Source organism: Saccopteryx bilineata, chromosome 9 (assembly GCF_036850765.1).
Source record: "Saccopteryx bilineata isolate mSacBil1 chromosome 9, mSacBil1_pri_phased_curated, whole genome shotgun sequence".
Taxonomy (NCBI): Eukaryota; Metazoa; Chordata; class Mammalia; order Chiroptera; family Emballonuridae; genus Saccopteryx; species Saccopteryx bilineata.
Window position 1 is genome coordinate 38758754 of NC_089498.1, and position 24109 is coordinate 38782862.

Sequence of the window (24109 nt, forward strand, 5' to 3'; positions counted from 1 at the left end):
CTCTATTTCTTCCCTCAGGTGGTCTCTTAGGGCTGGAGGGGGCTCCCCATTCCAGGCTGGCCCAACCCATGGTGCCTGCAGCTCCTCCCACTGCCCCCTGGGGCAACCAGCCCCCTGCTGTAGCCCTGACAGGACTGGGGTGAGACCCTGCAGGTCATTGTGCAAACTCCGTACTGGAGAAACAGCACATTTTTAATATTTGCCAGAGAGCTGCTTTCTTTCATACAAACATGAGATCTGCTTGGGGGAGGCAGAGCTGGGAATGAGAGTGGCTGACCGCCTCATAGGAGTGCTGTTGGGCCCTCAGGGTAGAAGGGGTACCTCCTTCCCACAGCTCCGCTCTAGGCTCTAGGCTCTGTCCCTGGGACTCTGTCCTCCCCTGGGAGAAGCAGGCTACCCAAAGCCCCCTGGGTGTGGGGCCAGGTGCCCCGTGGCCACCTCTGCATAGGTCAGCTGGTCTCCACACTACGTGGCCTGCTGTTGGCATGTTCAGTTGGACCCTTGTGGTCAGGCTGCCCATCCTCTGTGTCCAGGTAGCTGTACCCTTAGCAGGGTGGGTGCAGGTCCCCATCAGAAAGCTCTCTTCCCTGTCTTGAGTGGACATTGCATCCTGTCCTCACTCCAGCCCTCAGGGCGGGCCATACAAGTCAGCCAGCCGGGCAAAGCGAGGGCCCCAGTCCTGGAGGCAGCTGTAGTCGTGGTCCTCATCGCCCAGGCTGGACAGGATGGAGCTCAATGTCCCTGCCATGGACCCATCCCCTTCGTAGTCATAGATGAGTGCCGTGTCGTAGGGCGGGACACTGAGGTCACCGTCTGCAGCCTCCAAGCCCTACAGAGAGGCCCCAGGAGTTCAGGACCCTTGCACATGCGGCCCAGCGGCAGCACAGGGTGAGGTCAACCCAAGGTATGGTACCAGGAAGGAGCAGAGGAGGTCTGAGGGTTACTGAGGGTTCAAGGAGCAGCCCTGAGTGTGTGAGCACCACCAGGAGTGCCAGTCCCAGGATTCAGATTTAAAAAGAGGTTCCCTCTGGGTGGCTTTCCTTCCTTGGACCCAGTCCTCCCCAAAGACTGTGTCCTGCCTGAGGTTTTCTGACACCTCATCTGGGAGAAGAGCTGGTTCTGCCTCATAAAGGGTTGGCAAATGGCCTGTTGCCTCCACCTATGCTTGTCGCCTTGTCAATGGACACATCGGCTCCCATGGGGTTGCATACTACCTAACTGGGACCTGCACCTGGGCCTGCCCCTCACCAGACATCTGTCTGTGGCAGTTTTATGAGCCAGGGCACTAAGCGAGTGGGCAGGTATAGCACCTCGCATGCTACTGAGAAGTACCTGCACGCTCTTCCCCTTGTCCATTCAATTGGATTTCCCAGGTCCTGGGCATCTCCTGTTTGGACCTCAGGAAATCACTGATGCTATCTATGTCCAAAGAAGCTATTATGGATGCCTGGGTTTAGCTGACAGCTGCACTTCTACCCGCTGGGGTCATTATGTTTCCTCTGCCAGTGCTTGGTAGGTAGCACTGCAGGGCAGGCTCCAACCAACCCCAGCTCAACTAGGTCCATGGTGATCCTGTGCAGGGGGTCACCAGCCTCCTCTTTCCACAGGGCTTTAGTCCCTGTCGCCCTCTGTTCCCCAACCTCACTCAGCTTTCTGGTCTTCAGGAACTTCCTTGAAGCTCAGCCCAGCCAGGGTTCTGACTAGCGAGCCCACTCCCTGTGACTGCTCAGGTACAAGGGTACACTGAAGCATCTTATGTGGTGTGTGTGTCTGGGTGTGTGTGCACACATCTGTGCATGGATGCACATGTGTGCCCCCTGCTCTCATCACCCCTGGGGTACCTACGTTTTTGATGACGGTGATACCTACATTGTTGATGAACTCTGCCATGTCAGCGGGGCTGGTAGGCAGTGTGCGGGATGGTGGGGGGCGCACCCGGCTGAATGGGGCATCGCGGCGCAGTGGTGGTCGTCCCAGAGGGGCGTTCAGGGCTGCCAGCTCTGAAGGGTGGCGCAGCTGGCTTAGGTCGTAGGCATCCTGCAGACAAAGTGCATATAGACTTGAGCCTGGATCGATAATAGGGTAGGGTTTCCATCCCCCCCCCCGCGCGCACTTTCCTGAGACAGCACGAGGAGTTTGAGGGTGGAGCGAGGAGGTCTGGGAGGCCTCTATCCTTGGAACCTAGGAGCTACTGGCCTATGCCTGGGTTTCCTGGGACCCTTCCCACAATTCAACATTCTGAGCCGCCACGCCCACCACCCCACTCCAGCCCTTACCTGGTCCTCTTCCCCGCCCCCCTGCTCATCGTAGTTGAGGATATTGTCCCGGAGGTCGTCCTGCAGCCCCTGTAGAAGCCCCTTGTCCCACGACTGCTGCCGGAAGGGCGCGAGAAAGGCCACGGGCAGGGCGAGCACTGGGCAGGCGGACAAGGCGAGGTTGGTGCGAGGCACGGGCTGTGGGGGCGGAGCGAGGCTGCGCACCGGGGTCTTAGGGTGAGGGTCTCGGGGCGGGAGCACTCACAGAGCAGCAGGATGATGCTGGCCAGCACGATGGCGAGGGCGCCCAGGCTGATGCCCGTGCCTCTTGCCCTCAGTGCAGCGGCCCCCGGCAGGCAGGTGCCGTCCTGGCCACAGTGGCACACGGTCACGTTCAGGGGCTGCTCGCGCTGCTGGGGCGGCTGTCCTGAGTCCCGAAGCAGCAGGCTGAGGCGGTGCAGCCCCTCCTGGCCTTGGTGCCGCAGCCGTAGGCGCGCATGGCTTACTGTGGAGGGCGCCCGAGGTCAGCAGGGCCCTCCTGGCTAGCCACGCCCCTCCGTGCCCTATGGGGATCATGAGATGCTGGGCCTGTTTCCCATCTGCCCACTAAGTGTGATAATTAATCCCTGCCCCACCTGAGGTGCGCTGAGGTGAGAACCAGGAGAACCACGTCTTTAGTGTTCTCCAGGTCTCAGGTCTGGATCCCAGGGTGGGAATGGGGTGTGGTAGAGCTCACTGTTAATCTGACTGAGGCTCCAGTTCCGGGCCAGCTCTGGAACCCTGGGGCTCAGCTGGAAGTGAAAGGGGGCCCCATGGGGGGGCAGGTCCTCATCCGTGGCACCCAGGAGAAGGCCAGAGCCCTGGTGTGGCTCGCTACACAGGCTTCCTGACGGTGGAGACAGCTCAGGGGCATGGTCGTTGACCTCCAGTATCTCAATGGACAGGGTCCCAGTGGCTGTTCGGGGTGGGGAGGCTGCAGACAGAAGAGGCCTGATGGGCTTCTTGCCCCTGCTGGAACCCACTGCCCACCCTATAAATCTGCTCAGTGCAGGGCCTGGTTTTCAGCCCTTGGGCCAGTGGTAGGGATTTCCAGCCTGGGTTAGAGTACCATGGAGCCCAGGCATGAACTTGTGCTCACCATCATCATGGGCCAGAATTATGGCCCTGTACCAGCCATCCTTGAGGAAGGGGGACGCTGGGCTGAGCACACGCTGCGTCTGGACCCAACCTGTGGCTCCATCCACTTGCAGCCAGTCCTCAGGGTCATAATCCTTGGAGTAGCTGTCAGCCAAGGAGGGAGAAAGGAAACAGTGTAGCCCTGAGCTACAATAGGTGCCCCTAGAGGTGTGGTCACACACAGACTTCCATATATCTCCCATATGTATACACATTGCATGTGTGCATGTGTGCGTACATGCGCGCACAAACACACACACTAGCCTTTGAGGCCCTAAGCTGATATTTTCTATCCCAATCCACAGACGAGGAAACTGAAGCTCAGGGAGGCAGGTGAGGTGACTAGGGCCCCATAGCAACTGAGTGGCACAGCATCACATTGATAGGATTCAACCTGTGGGCACCATGGAAACAGGCGCAGATACACAGGACCAGGGCTGGTGGTGAAATTCAAGGGCAAGTCCCATGTCCCATGGGAGCAACAATCGTCAGAATGGACACAGCTGGACACTCAGAGGCTGGTCAGAATAGACTGTGGCCATGCCAGTATGTTGCAACTGGAGCCCAGTCCTGCTCTATGGATCAATGTCACACAATATGTGCACATATGGAACTTGAGACCCCCTGGACCATCAGGGACACACATAGACAAGCCCTCCACCCTCAGACCATAGCCCTGATGAGAACCCTCAGAGCATAGGTGCTGGGGTACCCTAAGCCATGCTCCTGGCCCTGGCAGGGAAATGGGGCTATTACCACCCTCTGCCTCACCCCCAGGACTCCCAAGGGGGCACCTGAGCCTCTGCAGCTGCTGTGTGTCAGGGTCTCGAGCAGAGAAGGTGACCACGGGGGTTCCTGGGGCCGCCCCCTCGGCCAGGCTGGTCCTCAGTGGGTTCTCCTGGAACACGGGTGCCTCATTGACATCCTGCACCTGCACGCTGACTCTGGCCCGGTCTCGCTCAGCCTTGGGGGCAGTCGCCTGCAGGGGGGCCTCATTCTGCACCACTACTTTGAGGTCGTACTGGTCACAACTTTCGTAGTCCAGGGGCTGAGGGGAGGAAGCAAAGCTGATAGCCTGCTCAGGACTCTGGGCCCCTCATGCTCGGGTGCCCAGAAGCAGGTATGGGCTGGGAGAAGGCCACCACGTGGTGCTGCTGCCCCTGCAACCTGTCCTCAGAGCCCCACTTTCCTTTTCAGCCTTGGAAGAATAAAAATTATGCAGGACAAAAAAGGCACAATAATGTAAAAGTGATAAAATAAATACTCATCACTCAAAATGAATTTGTGTGGTCAGTTTTGTGTGGTGTTCATCTGGGCAGTCCTCTCAGTGACTCAAACAAACACTCCATCTGGATATTGCCGGAAGGTATTTGGTAGATGTGGTTAAATTAATTTCTACAATAAACTGGCTACAAATAAAAAAGATTATCCTGCACCATCTGAGTGGGCCTCATCCATGGTTGAAAGTGTTTAGGAGCCAAACAGATTTCTGAGGGAGGGGTTCTGTCTCAGACTGTGGTGCCAGCTCTGAGTTGCCAGCTTACCCTACAGACCTCAGACTGGCCAGCCGGCTCCCACAATGATGTGAGCCAATTTCTTGCAATAAATCTCTACATATATCAATATCTAAATATGTCAATATCTTTACATATGTGAATATATACACGTGCATCTCCTCCTATTTCTCTGGTTTCGAATCTGGCTGACGCACGAATAGTCTGTATGCACACACGATTACGTACATAAAGTGGCAGCACCCCGTAAATAACACACAGGCTTGAGGGGGAGGCCCTGTTGCCCTGTGGTCAGCATGGCCTGCGCCTGCAGTCTCAGCCTTTCCCGTCCTCTTGGCTTCATCCCCTCCCTCTGCTCCCTCCTGAGGATACACAGAAGGTCCAAGCCGGGTCCCAGGGCCTAAAGGGAGGCACCCTCCATAGCTCTGCCCACAGTGATACCCCAGTGGGGAGAGCTGTGCACCCCACCTACCTTCGCCACAGACAGCACACCTTCATTGGTCTTGGGGTCTGTGCGGATAGCAAAATGCCCCTCGGGGTCGCCCTCCAGGATGGTGAACCTGGCCACCCAGTTAGGGGAACCTGGCAGGTCCTTGTCCTCCACCTCCAGCCGTCCCACGTCGAAGCCACTCATGGCCTCTGTGGCCTCCATGTAGAACTGTGAGATCCCATCCCAGTTAGCAGCCGTGATTGTCGGGTGAGGACACCCTTCCTTGCCCCTCCCGGCTAAGTGCTGTCTACCCACTGGAGTCCTCCCAGGTTTGTCGGGCTCCAGAGTCACTACCCACCCAGGGGCCACAGGAGCCCTCTTCATGGGCTCAGCTGCACACGGTCTTGAGGGAGACACAGAGGGATGTTGGGCTACTTCTAGCACCTGTCTCCTGGCTCCTTCTGGTGGTTAATTGCTCACAAACACTGCCTCTTGCCCCCAACTCAGATCTCTGTGCTAACCCTGCAGGACTCCTGTTCCAAAGCACCCAGCCTCACACCCTCCACAAAGCCCTGGTCCCCACTGGGCCTGGGTTGGGGAGAGTTGTGGCACCTCATCCCTGGTGAACCCAGGGGCATTGTCATTGATGTCCTCGAGGGTGATGATGGCTGAGGCAGTGGCAGTCAGGCCATCTCCAGACATGTCTGCCACTTGCAGGGTCAGATTGTACACAGCAACCACCTGAGGGATAGCAACATGGGGTCAGGAGACTAGCTGGGCACAGGGCCAGGCAAGGAGGGGGATCCCTGTGGGCTCTGCCCACGCAGCAGAGCACTGTGGGTGGCAGAGGCCCCAAGTGGCTTCAAGAACCCTGTCTTTTCCCAAGCTCTGGGGCAAAATGTGCTGCCTGGTCTCTCAGGGCCCAATGGCACTGCTGTAAACCCTAGACTCTGCCCCAGCCTAGGAGTGGGCGAGAGGTCGGTTACCAAATCAGATAAGCATTTGCAGAGCACCTACTGCATGCTGGTGCTGAGGGACATCGACAAGCTGGGTCCCCACCATAGCAGACAGAGGTGGATGGAGAGCATCTAACTCAGAGAGTGACCAGACAGAGCCACACCGGCGGCTGTGGAGAAACTAAGGACGGCTTCCTGGAAGTGCTGACACTGTACAGAAGCCCAGCAGTGAGATGCAGCAGTGGTCCTGACAGAGGGTGGCCGTCACTCCAGAGCATGAGCAATCACTGTGGGGCCCAAGGTGACAAGCCTGACTGCTTAGTAGGCAATGTGTATTTTTGACAGAAAAACAAAAACAAACGCTGAGGACATGTCAGGGCCAGGCTGCACTGAGGGCCTTTCACACCCTCTCTCAACCCCACAACCACCCAGGAGGCAGGTGCATTGCAAGCTGAGTCTGTGCCCAGAGCCACCATGAGTGTTCGCAGCAACTGGGGATCCCCTTCAACTCTTGGGGAGCAACAGTTGGGCTGAACAAGGCTGGGTCAGAGGGCCCAACTCTGAGTTGCTCCTGTCTACCCAAAAGAACCAAAAACGGCAGGGAAAGATTGGTCAAATGTGACACTGGCTTCCTTGTTCCCTGCTTTCAAAGCAGAGCAGCGGCAGCCTCACCTCACGGTCCAGGCCCACTTGCACTGTGCGTATCTCGCCCGTATGCTCATCGATACTGAAGAGCTGGGGGCTCCCCTGTTCCAGGATGGAGTACCGCAGGGCTGCGTTGTCTGTTTCTGGGTCATCAGCATCTGTGGCCTCAGCTTTGGTCACATAGGTGCCTGAGAAGAACAATGATGTGTGGGTAAGACGGCCATGGGTGCCAACCCCTTACTTCTGCTCCCCTGTGGCCCACCATGCCAAGTCCAGGCCCCCAGTTGGGCCCGTGAAAACTTCAATGTCCAAGCCTTTTTTTTTTTTTTTTTTTTTTTAATTGCAGAGTCAGAGAGAGGGATAGACAGGGACAGACAGACAGGAACGGAGAGAGATGAGAAGCATCAATCATTAGTTTTTCGTTACGACACCTTAGTTGTTCATTGATTGCTTTCTCATATGTGCCTTAACCATGGGCCTTCAGCAGACCCAGTAACCCCTTGCTCGAGCCAGCGACCTTGGGTCCAAGCTGGTGAGCTTTTTGCTCAAACCAGATGAGCCCGCGCTCAAGCTGATGACCTCGGGGTCTAGAACCTGGGTCGTCGGCATTGTAGTCCGACGCTCTATCCACTGTGCCACCACCTGGTCAGGCTGTCCAAGCCTTTTGCCTGTGTTGTTTGTGGGGGAGGAAGGAGTGTATGATACATGTTCAATCAAGGCGTCAGCACCTGTGTCTCACACAGACACCAAGACAGCCAGGCAGGGGCTGACAGCACTGGGCCAGACCAGGCAAGCCAGCAGGAGAACCTGGGTCTGGTGCTAAACCCCAGCTGCCTGGGGTACAGAGATTGTGTTGGCACCCCGAGCAGGAGCTGTCCTCAGCCCCAACTGCAGAGAGAAGAAGTGGCCTGGGTTGGACTCAGAGGCGAATTAAGGTCAGTTGAGGCCCCAGGCACAGAAGAAAATATTGGGCCCCTTGTCATTAAAAAAAGTATAAAGTTGGGGTTTTGTGGGGTCCTTCAGAGGTTGGGGCACAGGGCACATGCCTGGTGCACCCACCATTAAATCTACCTCTGGCTGGACCTGTAATCTGGGACAAACAAACCACTGAATCACAGGAAGGGGTGGGGGCTATGCAGGGCCAGGAGGCTCCTCAATGCCTGTACCCACACCCATTTCCCTCTGGTGAGATTTAGGTCTGACCTCCATCCCCCACAAGCTCAGGTGTACTCCACAGTCCAGACTGATATAAAAGAACTACATACAATCATACATACATACATATGTACATACGTACTCACATACATACATTGGGGGGAGTGGAATTTCTACCATAGTGTAGAAAGCCAACTAATAAATGATGAAAGAAAGATGGAGTTAGAAAACCACCATTTCACAGCTGTCAAAATTACAACAGATACAAGCAAAACCCACCAGTGGATGCTAAAACTGGCGGGTAGAAGTTTGAGGAGTAACAGGACATTTGCACAGCCTCAAAGTATCTTCCACAGGCTACCTATTAATTACAAAGGGAAAATGAGAACAATGACTGAGGAGAAGCCTGGTAGACACTCCCTTCACCAGGTGGATCAAAGTCAACATCTCCAGGAACGGGACACGTGTGCATCCTGATATGATGCATTGAGGAGGGGATGGCATCACTTCTGTGGAATTCCCACAAAAATGTAAAGGCCAAGTTCCACCACACATACCCACATTCAGAGACGATCTTCAAAATAATTGCTTAAATGCTTCAGAATGCCAGTGACACGATTAAGGAGGTGAAACACATGTACAGTGAAAATTATAGAGCATTGCTGAAAGTAAAGACATATAAATGGAAACACATCCCATGTTCATGGATTGGAAGACTTTATGTTGTTAAAATGTCAGTACTACCCAAAGTGATATACAGATTCAATGCAATCCCTTTCAAAAACCCGGCACTTTTTTTTTTTTCATACACAGAAAAACCATTCTAAAGTTGATATGTAATCTCAAGGAAACCCAAATAGCCAAAACATCTTGAAAAAGAAGAACAAAACTGGAGAGCTCATACTTACTGATTTTAAAACTTACTACAAAGGTATTGTGATCAAAACAGTATAGTATGGACCCTGGCCAGTTAGCTCAGTGGATAGAGTGTCAGCCCAGCATATGTTCCAGGTTCAATTCCCGGTCAGAGCACACGAGAGAAGCGACCATCTGCTTCTCTTCCCCTCCCTCTCCCTCTTCTCTCTCGAGCATTGGCCCCGGGTACTGAGGATAGCTCGGTTAATGGGTGTTGCTAGCTGGATCCCAGTTAGGGCACATGTGGGAGTCTGTCTCTCTATCTCCCCTCCTCTTACTTAAAAATAAAGAGCCTGGGCCCTGGCCGGTTGGCTCAGCGGTAGAGCGTCGGCCTAGCGTGCGGAGGACCCGGGTTCGATTCCCGGCCAGGGCACATAGGAGAAGCGCCCATTTGCTTCTCCACCCCTCCGCCGCGCCTTCCTCTCTGTCTCTCTCTTCCCCTCCGGCAGCCAAGGCTCCATTGGAGCAAAAGATGGCCCGGGCGCTGGGGATGGCTCTGTGGCCTCTGCCCCAGGCGCTAGAGTGGCTCTGGTCGCAATATGGCGACACCCAGGAGGGTCGCAACATGGCGACGCCCAGGATGGGCAGAGCATCGCCCCCTGGTGGGCAGAGCGTCGCCCCCTGGTGGGCGTGCCGGGTGGATCCCGGTCGGGCGCATGCGGGAGTCTGTCTGACTGTCTCTCCCTGTTTCCAGCTTCAGAAAAATGAAAAAAAAAAATTAAAAAAAAATAAAATAAAGAGCCTGACCAGGTGGTGGCTCAGTGGATAGAACGTTGGACTGGGATGTGGAGGACCCAGGTTCGAGACCCCGAGGTCACCAGCTTGAGCGCAGGCTCATCTGGTTTGAGCAAAGCTCACCAGCTTGGACACAAGGTCACTGGCTTGAGCAAGGGGTTACTCAGTCTGCTGAAGGCCCACAATCAAGGCACATATGAGAAAGCAATCAATGAACAACTAAGATGTCACAACGAAAAACTAATGATTGATGCTTCTCATCTCTCTCTGTTCCTGTCTGTCTGTCCCTATCTATCCCTCTCTCTGTCTCTGTAAAATAAATAAATAAAGAAAGAAAGAAAGAAAGAGAGAAAGAAAGAAAATATGTATATAAAAACAGTGTGGCATGACCATAAAGGCAGACATAGACCAATGGAATAGAATAGAGAGCCCACAAGTAAACCCTTACATATAATTTTGACAAGGGGGCAATGGCCATTCTACGGGGAAAGAACAGTCTTTTCAACTAATGGTTCTGGGAACACTGGATATCCACATGCAAAAGAATGAATTGGATCCATAATTCCTAACACCATATATAAAAATAAACTCAAAATGGATCACAGACCTAAATGTAAAACCAAAAACTATAAAACTCTTAGAAGATAACATAGGGGAAAAGATTCATGACACTGGATTTGGCACTAATTTCTTGGATATGACTCCAAAGGGACAGCAACAAAAGGAAACAGAAACAAGGCTTCATGAAAATGAAAATATTTTGTTCATCAAAAGACAATATTGAGTGAAAACACAACCACAGAATGGGAGGAAATATTTGCAGTCACATATCTAGTAGGGATTAATATCCAGAATACATAGAGAATGCCTAAAAAATCAACAGCCAATAAACAACTTCACTCAAAAGTGAGCAAAAACTTGACTAGGCATTTCTCCAAAGAAGATATACAAATGGTCAATAAGCATTTGAAGAGATGCTCAACATCACTCACCATTAGGGAAATGTAAATTAAAATTACCATGAGATACCACCTCACATCCATTAGGATGGCTCCTATCCAAAAAGCAGGAGATAAGTGTTGGCAGGGATGTGGAGAAATGGGAAACCTTGTCCACTGATGGTGGAAATGTAAATAAAACGGTGCAGCCACTGTGGAGAACAGTATGGCGGTTACTCAAAAAATTAAAAACGAAACTACCATATGATCCAGCAACTCCATCCACTTCAGGGGATATACCCAAAGAATTAAAAGCAGGGTCTCTAAGACATACTTGTATATCCATGTTTATAACAGCATTATTCACAAGAGCTACCATGACAGCGGCACAAGCCTCCACCAATAGATGAATAGAGAAGCGAAATATGGTCTCTAGCACACGATGGAATATTATTCAGCCGCTAGCAAGGAAGGAAATTCTGACACACACTACAACATGGATGAACATGACAGTCAATGAAATACGCCAGTCACAAAAAGCCAAATATTGCATGATTCCACTTATATTAAGCACCTAGTCAACCCATGGAGTCGGCAAGTAGAACGTGAGGGGCAAGGAATGGGGAGTTAGTGTTTAACAGGGACAGAGTTAAAGTCTGGGAAGATGAGAAGAGCTTTGGGGATAGATGGCGCTGATGATTGAGCAACATTATGTGTTTAATACCGCTGAACCATACACTTAAAAATTATTAGGATAGTAAATTTTATGTTATGGGCCTTTTACCATCATAACAAATTTTTTGAAGCGCCAGTGTCATGAAGACCCAATGACTAAGATATTCCAGAGAGAGCACGAGGTGCTTAGAGGTGCAAAGAGATCTTTAGTCCTACCTTGATGAGAACAAGTAGGTAATCCACAAAATAGTAGTACTTATTTTGAGTTCATCAGATTGGCAAGGGCACAAGGCAACCTGAGAAGCAGGAGTCCAGGGTGTGACCAGCCTCTCTGAGGACAGGTGGACATGCAGAGGCTTTCGGCTTTGGAAGGGAAGGCAGGAGGACACAGCCACCCAAGGAGCAGGAGGCAGAGAGGAGGTGAAACTGGATCAAACTCTCAAAGGCGGATGGTGGTCTCACAGTCCTGGGAGCTCCCGAACAAGAGGATCTGTGCGCTTTTGTCAGTCCTTTTCCACAGGCCCCTACGGAGTGCTCACGAGAAGGATGGGCTCAGGCTGCAGGTCTGCCAAGGGTGGGGTGAACAGGAGGACTCTGTACTGTTCACAATGAAGGGTGATGAGAGGGTTGCTGGTGGGGAAAAGGACCCTGCCCGGAGCAGGAGGAGATGTGGTGTGCCTTTGAGGAAGGCACAGAAACCCTGAACTAGCCCCACCCCTGAGGCTCAGGTGCACAGGGACCACGTATAACTGAGACCCTCACCCCCACCGGGAGCTTTGCCCTGGTACCATGCAGCAGCAGTCACCCGGGAAGGGGCTAGGAGCACAGTGAGAGCCTGTGTGTGTGGGCACGCAGGGCCTGCTGAGGCCTGAGGTGCCGCAGAAATACTGAGAGAAGCCTCAGGAAGCTGAACTGAAGCAGCAACAGAGGCCAGGCTGGCCCAGCTTCAGACAACACCTACCCACGACCCACCTCCCCAAAGTGGGGCATCTCCCCATTCCCAGGCATTTATTATTTATTTCCAATTCTGCTGTTCTTTTACACACAGAAGAGCCCAAGGGAAAAAAGACACATCCTCAAAGATCAAGCAACCAACAGAACCAGATCTATAGCTGACCAGACACTGGCTGGGACTTTTATCCAACAGAACTCTGAAAGAACTACAGTCAGTGTGTGCAAGGCTTTAATCGAAAAGGTGGGCAACATGCATGAACAGATGGGGAATTCAGAGGAGAGATGAGACCACTAGAAGAGGAAGGGTTTTCTTTTGTTATAAAAGGCATTATTGGGACCTGGTAGGTTGGCTTAGAGCTTTGTCCCAAATCACCAAGGCTGTGGGTTTGATCCCCGATCATAGCACATGCAGGAAATGACCAGTGAAAACACAACTAAACGGAATAACAGATGAATGCTTCTTTCTCTCTCTCCCTCTCCCTTCCTCTCTGTCTCTCTAAAATCAATCAATCAATCAAAAAAGATTATAAAAGGCATTATTGGGCTAACTGAAACAGAATAAAGTTCATAGATGAGATAGTAGTGTCAATATTAACTTCTTGATTTTGATAATTATACAGTGGCTAAGAAATTAGAATGTATACACTGAAGGCATCAGGTCTGCAACCAGCACAGAAGGAAGGAAGGAAGGGTTCAAGCAAACGTGATGTGCAGAACAAAGGTCCTTAGCTAGTCACATCTCTGTGAAGGGTGTACAGGAATTCTTTGCAAATTTTCTATAAGCACGAAATTATGTAAAAAAAAAAGTTAGAAGTCAAAAATGAAATGTCAGTTTCGGTCATGAAAAATAAAAGATGGGATAAAATAAAAAAAAAAAGATTGACAAAGAGGGCACAGCCTCTGCCATGAGGTACCCTCCCATCTGCAGCATAAACTTGCGTGGGATTTGACCACACCCCTGGAAGCAGGATGACAAAGGAAGAGGGATCACTGTCTGGATTGAAATCTGCCCTGGAACAGACTCAGACAAGTAATTGTCTTGTAAAGACTCATAGAGGGCACAGGATTATTTTATTTTATTTTATTTTTATTTTTGTGACAGAGACAGAGAGAGGGACAGATAGAAACAGACAGGAGAGAGATGAGAAGCATCAATTCTTCACTGTGGCTCCTTAGTTGTTCATTGATTGCTTTCTCATATGTGCCTTGACTGGGGGGCTACAGCAGAGTGAATGACCCCTTGCTCAAGCCAGTGACTTTGGGCTTCAAGCCAGCGACCATGGGGTCCTATCTATGATTCCATGCTCAAGCCAGCGACCCTGCACTCAAGCTGGTGAGCCCGTGCTCAAGCTGGATGAGCCTGAACTCAAGCTGGCAACCTCAGGGTTTTAAACCTGGGTCCTCTGTGTCCCAGTTCGACGCTCTATCCACTGGTGCCACCACCTGATCAGGCAGAGTTGTTTTGTTTTAGATCAAAATGTAGACTTAAGAAGCAATGAGAGGCCCTGGCCAGTTGGCTCAGTGGTAGAACATTGGCCAGGTGTGTGGATATCCTGGGTTTGATTCCTAGTCAGGGCACAAAGGAGAAGAGACCATCTGCTTCTCTACCCACCTCCCTCCTCTCCCCCCCCCTCTTTCCCTTCCGCATCTATGGTTTGATTGATTTGAGCTCATTGGCCCCAGGCACTGAGGATGGCTCGTGGAGAGTCTGCCTCAGGTGCTAAAAATAGCTCAGTTGCGAGCCTAGTCCCAGATGGGCAGAAAATCGGTCCCAGACCGGAGTAGCTGGGTGGATCCCAGTCCAGGCGCATGCGGGAGTCTGTCTCTATTTCCCCTTCTTTCACTTGGAAAAGAAGAAAAATAAATAAAAAGAAGCAATGAGAAGGCAAAACTACTTAATGAGTATGGGGTTTCCTTTTGGGGGCATGAAGATGTTCTGGAACTAGATAAGGTGTTGGTTGCATTACATTGTGAATGTATTAAATGACTCTGAAGTGTTCATTTTAAAATGATTAATTTTGTTATGTGAATTTCACCTCAATTTAAAAGAGGCAGCAGGAGGCAGAGCATTGCCATCCACGAATCCTCTCATTGCAATTTGGAAGATTTGAGAGTTTCAAATTTCAAATTTATATTTAAATAGGAAGTGACTTAAATCGACTTGTAGCAATTCCATCAGCACTGGAAACTGTTTATATATTTTTAGACTCTTTGAAGAACCTCTGCAATTCTTGTTAAGGGATATTCTGGACTTCTGACCTACCCAGAGCCCCTCCACCGAAGTTCTCCTCCCCTGTGGGGACCAGTTGGGCAGAGTGGCCAGGAAGTGACCATGCTTTACCCCATCTCATCTTCCTGAGGGCCAAGCAGTCCCCTCCTCACCTGGCACAGCGCCCTCCAGCACCCGGCCAGTGAACACCTCCTGCCGGAAGACAGGCCGGTTGTCGTTCTGATCCACAACCACAATCTCCAGGTCAGTGGGCTCCTCCAGGGTGGATCCTCCCAGGTCCAGAGCAAAGGCCCTTAGCTAGTCAAGCAGAGAGCAAGGACTGGCACTGTGATCCCCAAATTTCCATGGCTCCCACGAGGGACATGCAAAAAAGACGGCAAGTGCAGACTTTGAGCTCCACTGGAAACACCAACTTAAACAGACAAGAAACAGTCCAGGGCTGGGGCGTGTGCTGCAGCAAATGGAGCTTCCCCTGAAGTGGAGAGGCTTTCTCGTGACAGGCTGACCACCACCGACCACCCTCTTGCACTGGCCACCCGGAAGTTTGCAACTATGTTTCAAATGTGACTAAAGTAATGCTCTCACTAGCATTCCTAGTCTTTCTCTCCCTTTTGCTATACAGTTTTGGCTCCTCTTGAAGTTTCATTCCTCTGTGCACATGAAATTTTTAATTAAACCACCTCTTATCCTTTTGGAGCATGGCCATGATATAATTTTCAGGTAAAGACATACTCTTTAATGATTTTCTGTGTAAGAGAACCAAGAGCTGGTTCTTGCCATCTGAAGGAAGGAGTCAGGGCACAGGAAGGCAAAGGGAGAAGCCCCTTTTCCAAGGCAGGTTCAAAAATGGCATTTTGGACAGAATAGGATGGGGGCGAGGGCCGATTGCTCAGAGGAGGTTCCGGGTTCCCCTCCTCAGCCTCTTGCCTACCTGGCTCCTTCTCTCCCTCCTCACTGCCTTTTCTCTCATATATCCCAATCTCAAATCCTCCAACAGGCGAGTCTGTGGTGCTTTCCCTGCGGCCCCACCCCTGGGAATCATGGGCACCTGCTGGTCTCGGATTTGGCAATACTGTGGGATTCTCCCAACATCCTGTCCCCACCAAACACAGTCAGTTGGGGGAGAACTGGCTGTGGGTGAAGAGGGTGTCACCAGTACGGTGCTTTCCTGGGGAGGCAACGCCTGCCTTTGCTGGGCTGCCCAGTCCTCCGGGCAGGACCACGCTGCTCCTCCAAGGGGCCTCAGTTTGCACCTTTGTTAAATGGGAATGTAACAGCTGCTTCCCTAGGGTTGGAGGTCCTACTCCCAAATTCCCACCCCTGCCCCCCAATTAAGGATGCCAGATCTTGCTGGAGAAGCAATTTGGCCCAACATGCCCACAGGGGAACAGGAGTTGGGGGGTGGGGGAGGAAGGGGCCCCACCCTGAAGCGGTCTGTCTTCTCCCGGTCCAGCATGGCATTCAGGAACACCTTCCCTGTGAACTTGTCGATGGAGAACACGCCCCGGGGCTCCTCATCCACTCCTGGCCCCTGGATGCTGTAGATGACGCTGCCCAGCTGCTGCTTGTCAGACTTGATCTGCCAGGGTAGGAAATGGGCTGGGGGAGGTGACCCCCCATGGGGGGGATCCCTCCCTCTCTGCTGCCTCCTCCCTCTCTGCTGCCTCCTCCCTCTCCACTGCCTCTGCCTCTGCCTCTGCCTCTCCCCCAGCTGGGGTGGGCAGCTCAGCCTGCGGCCAAGACGGGGTCCCTGTCCTGAAGCACACACCTTTGGGGACCCATCGGGACAACCCAGCCCCTGCTCTGCCCACTCTAGCCCCTTGTCCTTACCTGCACCAGCGGGTAGGGGAGGCGCTTGTGGTTCTCAGACACGCTGATGGGGGGGATGACCCACGCTCTCCGAACACGGCCTAGTGTGAGTGTCCTGCGCCAGGGGAACAGGGTGCTGGGCCTCCTCAGCCCGGGAACCCCCAGTGAGAGGTCCAGGCTCTGCAACAAAGACACAAGCAATCGTCACACAGTTCTCACCTGCAGTGAGCTCGGGAGCAGGCTGTGCTGAGAGCTACTCCCCCAACGGTGGTGGGTGAGTGAACTTCCTCCCACCCTGCAGGGTAACGGGCACCTTGCCCTACATCAGAACCCTGAGCTTACAGCCCTGGGAGGCCCCGGGCGCCGCTCCCCCAAACCTGGGACTCCCAAAGCTCAGCACCTGCCATTTGCTCTCTCCTAGGCTCCCCGAAGCCCTGGGGCCAGGAGTTGTCACAGGCCCTGAGTGACCAGGGGGAACTGGCCATACTGTGCCCATCTCATCTTCTTGAGAGCCAGACATTTCCCCCCACGTGGCCCCGGGGAGGCTCAGGCATCAGGGCCAGGGGGGCGTGGTATACTGGGCAGGGGCTGCGGAGAACCTGAGGCTGGGAGCCCAGTGATGAGTAAGGGAACAACAGCTGGCCCAGCCCCCCAGGGAGGGCCCTTGTGGTTAAGAACGTGGATAATGGAGCAAGAGGGCGGGCAAGAAAGACAGGTGTCCATACCCGGGAGTACTCCTGCCCCCTTTACATGGCTGGATCTGTCAGAGGTGGAGGTATGGGGGCTCCTGACTGCAGGCTGGGGGGCAGCAGGGGCTGTTCCAGGCCTCCACGTGTGGCCATCCTAGGCTTCCACATGGCTTGGATTCTTGAGGATTGGTTGAGATTGACCAAACCAACACTAACTAAGAGGCGCAGAGACAGGAAGGGGCCATCTGAGGGGCCAGACCACCTCCTTACCCCCACCAGCCTGTGCTGTTTTTGTCCCAGAACTGTGGAATCAGGTGCCATTTTCATACCAATACCTTACTTAGTTCCTAGCACCTGGGGACCCTCGGGCACACTCCTGCCTCCTAATTCACACGTCCGGGGGACTGGGATGCCTTGTGTGTGATGCCACCACTCAAGTCACAGCGCCCAGTGTGTGGGGCTGCAGAGCAGGTTGAGAAGCATGTGATAACTGTGCTTCCCCCAGGGTGAGGGGCACACAGACACAGTCCCAGGTCTGCCCTACGGACAGGCTGTCACCACAATGGGATCAGAACCAGGTGGCCCAGCATGGGAGAGAGCCAAAACTCTCCCCAGACCCACTGCCAGCTATCTGTCACCACAGATAGCCCCACCCTATCGCTCAGATGGGGAAACTGAGGCCCAAGAGAAAGGGTCCATTCTGTGAGTCAAGGGCAGAGCTGGCAGCGGCCTCACAAACCCATCCCACATTTCCCAGGATGCCCCTGACTTAAATATAAGGTCTCTGCACTGGCTTCTCAACCAATGTTGGCTGCTCTCAGTGTGGGCTCCAGCATGAAACCCCTCCTGCTTCCCAAATCATGGGTGAGGTCAATGCTGGTGCAGCTCCTGGACAGGCCGTGGGAGGGTGCTTTTCTCACATTCTCCTGTAGCTGAAACCATCTGGGCTCCAGCAGGTGACTGAGCAGCCCCCCTCCCACCACAGCCACTGAGGGCCCTTATCCAGGTCCAGCTAGGCTCTCTGCCCCCAGGGATGACCCTAGGAGCTGTCTGCACCCAACCAGGGTCTCCAGGCCCCCGAGCCCTTCTGAAGGGGGCTCTCTTTTAGCCGAGGTAGACCAGATGGCTCCCAGGGTCCCTCTAAGCCCCTTAAGCCCCTACCAGCCACCTGGTCTTTCTGCCTCTCTCTTTGGCTCCCTTCCTATTATGCAGCCTTTGGAGGGGCAGCATGGGCTGGTGGGCTGGCGGCCTCAGGGGGAGTGGGGAGCAGTGTGTGCTGAGTGGGGGTGCTTCGGGGCGGGGCAGGGGCAGAGGCTGCTGTGTTGTGTAATTCTCTTGTCTTCCCTCTCCTCCACTGCCTCCCCCTCTGCTCAGGGCTTGTTCCCTGGGCTCAGGGCCGGCCACAGTGGGTCCATACTTTGTTGACAGAATGGCAGTAACATCCAATCTAAAGCTGACTCTCTGGTGGCCCCAGGCCACCTCCTCAGTTTTGGAGTCCTCTTCCTACCGCCTTGTCTAAAATGCCAGGAGCATGTCACCTGCCGAGCCTGGAGTCCAAGTAGCAGAAACCTGGTTTATAGAAAGAAACAGGCAACTGGCCAGGCCTCTGAGCTCCCTGTAACCAGACAGATGGCAGCTCTGGCCTCTGAGCCTGCCTGAGGCTTCTCGCCAAAACCACCCAAGCACAAGCCACTTCCAGGTTGGCGTGGTGTTCCCGCCAAGTGGAGACCCGCCTGTCTTTGTCACTGTTTGTGGGGACAGTGTCTGTTTTCCGAGCATCGGAGGGCAGCACCACGCTCTCATCCTCCCTTGCACCTTGCCTTTCTCTTCCTCCCTCCTCCTCCTCAGCCCCTCTCTCAGCCCTCACAGTCTCTAGGAAGGTGGCAGTCACCTCACTTCATAGCTCCCCAGAGTGAGGCTCACAGAGGCTGAGCCAGCATTTGCTCAAGGCCATACGGCCAGAGCCCAGCACAGCTGGGAGAACAGGGAACTGCCATCACACGGAGGAGCAGGCTCTGAAAGCTCAGTGTTTACAGTGGTGGCCGCCTTGCCCTGACTTCAGCATGGGCAGCGGCTGGACAGTGAGCTGGACATACTTCTCAGGTGCCCCTTGACCTCAGGCTCTTAGGGGTACACTGGGGACACACTCTGCCCAGTCTAGCTGCTGCAACACCTGAGCTGGCCCCTACCTCCCCATCCCCCAGCCCACTACAGAGCCTCTGTCTGTCCCCTTCCTGCCAGTGTCAGCCTCTGCTGACACTCCAGGACGCCCATCAGGTTGGCCTGGGACCAGTGCAGTGGAGGCAAAGCCTGGGAGTCCTGGGCCCCAGACTGTCCACGGTCCAAGTTCACGAGGTCAGCAGAAGCCACAGAGCCTTGGCAGGGCCTCTCGCCCAGATCAGAGGCTGCAGTGGGTGGGGTTGCCAGGCTGGACTTCCGGCGCTCTTCTCAGTCTGTCCTTTGTCCTCCCACCAGCCCCTTCCCAGAGGATGTGGCTGGATGGGGGAAGGAGTGGCCTGGGGGACAAAGCCACATGGACAAAGCCAGCTCACACAGACCCCCAGCATTCAGGCAGCACCCTTGAGTGACATGTGCTCACCTATGCGGCCCACCTTGCTGTATCCCTTGCCAAGCCAGAACCAACGGGCGTCATGGACCCACTGCCCTCAGGTGGGTGCTCAATGATACCCCCACATTCACCCTTAGCCTGCCCTTAATCCAGAACCTGGGAGAACGCTCTGGAAGCCCTAGAGACATGAGAGCCACAACCCTTCATAGGGGTCTGCCCCAGTACTGGCACCCAGCCCAAGGGCTCCCACCACGCTCAGAGCACGTGCTAAGGCCGGGCTGAGTGGTCAGCACCTCACAGACACTCTTGCAGAGTGTTGCCCAACCCAGACCCAAGCAAAGGCTCTGGGCCTGTGAGCAGCTGACCACCTCCTGCCTGATGCTTCTCTGGCCTCAAGGAAGTTCTCATCCATAGGACTGGTGGTCATGCCTCCTGCCTGGTCAGACAACATGGTGGGGCATTTAGCACAGGCCCTGGCCAAAGGCTGACTAATCAAAGAATCATGGGGGTGGGGGGTGATGTTAAAATGGGGATTCCCAGACCTACTGACTTAGAACACCCAGGTGGTTCTAAAGCTCACGTGATTCTTGGAAACTGGGCAGGCACTGGACTGAAAGGTGGGACTTCATTCAGGGTCAAACAGCCCTAATGTGGCTCCTGCCCCATAGGTAAGTCCCTCTAGGCTCTGTATGTGGGGTGACATCAGGGCCTGCAGCGAGGGCCAGGCAGAACGAGTACGCAGTGAGCACTGGATAAATACATATATCTCTGCCAACATCATTTCTGTTCAGAAGCAATGGAGAGGAAGCTTCTGGCCCTTTGCTGGTGTCTATCCTGCCTGTGGGCCTGGGGCAGCCCATAGAGCTCTCTGCTTGTCTCCATCAGCCCAGTGGGTTCAGAACCAGGAATTATAAGACACGGCCGCTCTCCCAGGGACCTGGGAATCAAGCTGGGTATTTGGCTGGGTGCTCACCAAACTAGGAAGAGATGCTGGTGACCAGAGAGGCGGGGGTGGGGGGGGGAGGTGGGAGGGAAGAGACACCTTGCCCCCTTCTCTTCCTGACACTGGGGCCTCTTGTGGCCCCTGGTGAATGGCGAGCAGGGGACCTGGGCTTTGGCAGGATGTTTGCTGACTAGGGTCCAGCTTCCAGAGCCCTGTCCACAGCTATATATCTTGGTTGGATAGAGGGAGCAAGCATTTTCTATTCTACTCCCTCCTGGTGTAGTCGGGCAAACCTAAGAAAATGCAGATGCAGCAGCAGCAGCTTAGGGAAGGCGTTCTGGGTACAGGGACATCTCTCCAATACTGCCTAGGCCCTAGGTTTCTCAGAGTCTAAGAAGCAGGCAGGAAGCCTGCAGCCTGGTGGAGCCTGGGCTGGGGGAAGAGGCCAGGTGCCACGGAGGACAAGAATCCCTGTTCTGGACTCCCTGGGACCTGAGCCCCTTGCCCCAGGCTGGAATCCAGGCCGCCCCATTCCTGGATGGCCTGGTAGGCATGAGGAATGCCAGGAATGGACCCAGCTGTCGCCTGGCCCAGAGCAAGCCTGAGCTCCCCTCCAGCTGCTGCAAGCTTCAGGGAAGCAATGAGGATGGCCAGGCACAGGGCAGTGGGAAGGGCAGCCTGTGTCCCCTGCTGTGACAAACTGCCACCTGGGAGAGCCAGTGGTCCAGGAGCAGGCTTCCTCCCCTGTCTTGCTTACTGTCACCCTAACGTGTGGCTGACAGCCCCACCCTGTCATGGGTGGTGCTGGAGACGCCCCTGGAGATGGGTGCGTCTGCTGTGTGCGCCATCTTGTTCTAGGCACTTTCCACACTGCCCCCTGCAGGTCTTCACACTTTGACCTCAAGCCCTGGGGAGTGTGGCTGAGGCTCCATCTTCCTTCCAGAAATCATGTGGTTCACTGGCCAGAGAGGCTTGGGTCCCTCACAGCAAGGCATGGGTCTGTCCTGAATCATCCATGCTACCCCAGACTCTCTGCCACCCCCAGGTGAGGTGGGGGCCCAGAGTAAGTTCAGTTACTGAAGATACCGCGGGCAGAGAGAGGGAGTGGCAAAGGTAATTTCTGAGAGTACACACTGTAAGCCTCCTGGTCGAGATTTTAGGGGACACAGGCAGGGTAGGAGTGTGCCTCATCCAGGGCAATGGATCTGTGCAGTCTGCTTGCCAGCTGCCACTCCCCCCCCCCCACCCAGGGGCCCACCCCAGACAGCCCTGCTGGGCCTGGGGCCTGCCTGCCTTTGGGGTTCCTGGAGATGGAGAAAAGAGTATCGAGGGGCGGCCACAGGACCCATGTAGCTGGACAGGAGAGGCCTAAAGTCTGAAAGCTGAGCTGGCTGGGGGAGGGGTGGGCCAGTCCTCTCCCTTCCCTCACAGTGGAACTAATTTGAGCAAGCAGAGTTCAGGAACTTGAGCAGCCAGGCCCCCATAGGCGGGTCCCTCACCCCCACTGAATCCCGCAGCTGTCTGGGAGGGGCGTTCTGCAGTACCCCTGGGGGATGGGTGAGGAATCTGAGAGGTTTTCACTCCCCTTCCCTGTAACAGAGTAAAAGGTGGACACCCCCAGACCCAGAGGAGCTGGCCTGCAGGAATGTGCCAGTGATATGATATTGATATCAGGTAGGATTCTGGGGCAGAGATGCTGGTCCTCAGTCAAGGATGGGGGGAGCAGGGGAGGTACTGAGGCATCTGGGCCCTGAAGGCGACTGGTCTCCCAGTAGAGGGCTGCAAGGGCTTAGGCTGGGGGCAGCCAGGCTGCGCTGGGCTGAGGTGATTGCCACTGTGCTGAGCCAGGTGGACAGGGCAGCCGAGGCCTGCACATCGGGACACTGTCTCTGATGGGGGACAGTGGGAGGGCACAGAGGCAGGAGAGGAGGAGGCTGCAACAGGGGTTGCCCTAGGTGCCCTGAGGGGCCAGCTGCTGGCGAGCAACTGGTCAGCTGCCAGGGCTGAAACTTGAGCTGGCCAGCCGGCCTGGGAGGTCTGTGGGAATTAGGGGAAACTCAGGAAGCCTCTGTGGTGGGTGCCGGGAAGCTTGACTCTCCTCATCAGTATCTGGCAATGCCTGATGGGTCTGGGACTGTAACAGCAACTGATGATTTCACACTGTGACCCCTGCCCAGCCCTGGTCCCTGGCTTTTGCCTTTCTCATCCCAGTCCTCTGAATGCAGGAAGCCTCTGAGGCCACGCACTCCGTTCCTGAGCACAGGGCCTCCCCACCAGCCTGGGGCATGCAGAGATGTGGTTCTACTCAGGGGGTGCCCACGGTGGGGAGAAAGGAGGCAGCCTGTGCTTCCTTCCACCTATTCTGCTCCCATGTTGGGGAGGCTGGAAGACCAACTGGGTGGTGGGCTTTGTGCTGGAACCTGGCTTCCCTGGGCACAAGGTACTCCCAAGGGAGAGTGAGTTCCTAGAGGGTGGTGGGAGCAGTTGCCCAGCTGGCAGGGCTCATGGAGGGGGGCTCAGACTTTCCCCCTAACTAAAGACCACTCAGCAAGGTTCCTACAGAAATCTGGCCTCCCAGCTGCTCCAACTGGGGGTGCTCCAGCAGCTTTCTGGCCTCCCTCTGCCTGGCCTCCACCACAAGACTGACTACCCAGGGGCTGAGGGGCATACCTCAGGGGGAGGGGCTGGCCTGCTAAGTGGTCCCCAGGCGGTCCCCCAGCCTGGCTCCTGTTATACTCACCTCTGGACTCCCCTCACTCCAGGGACCCAGAGCTCCCTGGATGAGGCTGCCTCACTCAGGACCCTTAGCTCACAGGATCCCAAAGGCAGCCAGGGCCAGTAGTCCAGGCAAGGCAGGGACACCCTGCTCTAAGACTCCGCGGGGCAGTATAGGGGGGTAAAGGACCCCGCGTGGCGCCCATGCCTTACCTGGGCCAGCAATCCGAGGGTGAAGAGGAGCGTGGTGTCCATGGGGCGACGGCCGCTGAGTATCAGCCGGTGGCCAGAGCTGTGCCTCCTGCTCTAACAGAACCCGGCTAAGTGACAGCACAAGTGCGCGGGCGGAGGGGCAGAGTGAGTGAATGCACGTGGGCGGGGCGGGGTCTGGTGCTGAATGACAGCACAAGTGTGCAGGCTGGGGATCTACTGACTGACAGCCCGTGTGTGAGGGCGGGATCAGGGCGGGGCCTTTGGTGAGTGACAGTACAAATGAGGGGGCCGGGCCAGGGCGGGGCCAAGTGCCTGACCGCAGTGTGCTGCATGGGGCTCGGGGCCGGGCCAGTACTAAGTGGCAGCAATTGTGCGGGAGGGCGGGATGTGGGTGGTACTGAGTGACAGCACGATGCTGGGCTGGAAAGCCCGGTCAAGAATGAGTGACAGCCCCTGGCCGGGTGGCTCTGGTGGGTAGAGTGTCACCCCCGCGCCCATGCTGCGGGTTCCATCCCGGGGTCAGGGCACGTAGCAATCAGGGAATACACAACTAAACTCATTTACTTGGAATGGAACAAATACTTCTCTCTATC

The 24109-nt window shown here is 54.7% G+C and overlaps 1 protein-coding gene across 1 annotated transcript; it reads right to left on the bottom strand.

Moving 5' to 3' along the window:
• Window positions 1-29: 29 nt before the first annotated feature.
• On the bottom strand, window positions 30-23624 carry CDH15 (cadherin 15). Its single transcript, XM_066243578.1, has 14 exons — window positions 23517-23624; window positions 16409-16567; window positions 16002-16157; window positions 14731-14875; window positions 7004-7164; window positions 5988-6116; window positions 5418-5603; window positions 4226-4479; window positions 3394-3536; window positions 2992-3228; window positions 2521-2760; window positions 2277-2413; window positions 1870-2037; window positions 30-829 (listed from the first exon to the last, which is right to left on the bottom strand). The coding sequence occupies exons 1-14, from the start codon at window positions 23556-23558 to the stop codon at window positions 629-631; spliced, it is 2358 nt and encodes a 785-aa protein (XP_066099675.1). The 5' UTR covers window positions 23559-23624; the 3' UTR covers window positions 30-628.
• Window positions 23625-24109: the final 485 nt, after the last annotated feature.

What these genes read in the sequence shown, in the direction of transcription:
- CDH15 (XM_066243578.1), bottom strand. Translation starts at nt 23,558, where the DNA reads ATGGACACCACGCTCCTCTTCACCCTCGGATTGCTGGCCCAG. An exon ending in GGGGCGGGGAAGAGGACCAG is followed by an intron (nt 2,038 to 2,276) that starts GTAAGGGCTGGA and finishes CTTTGTCTGCAG; the next exon opens with GATGCCTACGACCTAAGCCA. An exon ending in TGGCAGAGTTCATCAACAAT is followed by an intron (nt 830 to 1,869) that starts GTAGGTATCACC and finishes GCCTCTCTGTAG; the next exon opens with GGCTTGGAGGCTGCAGACGG.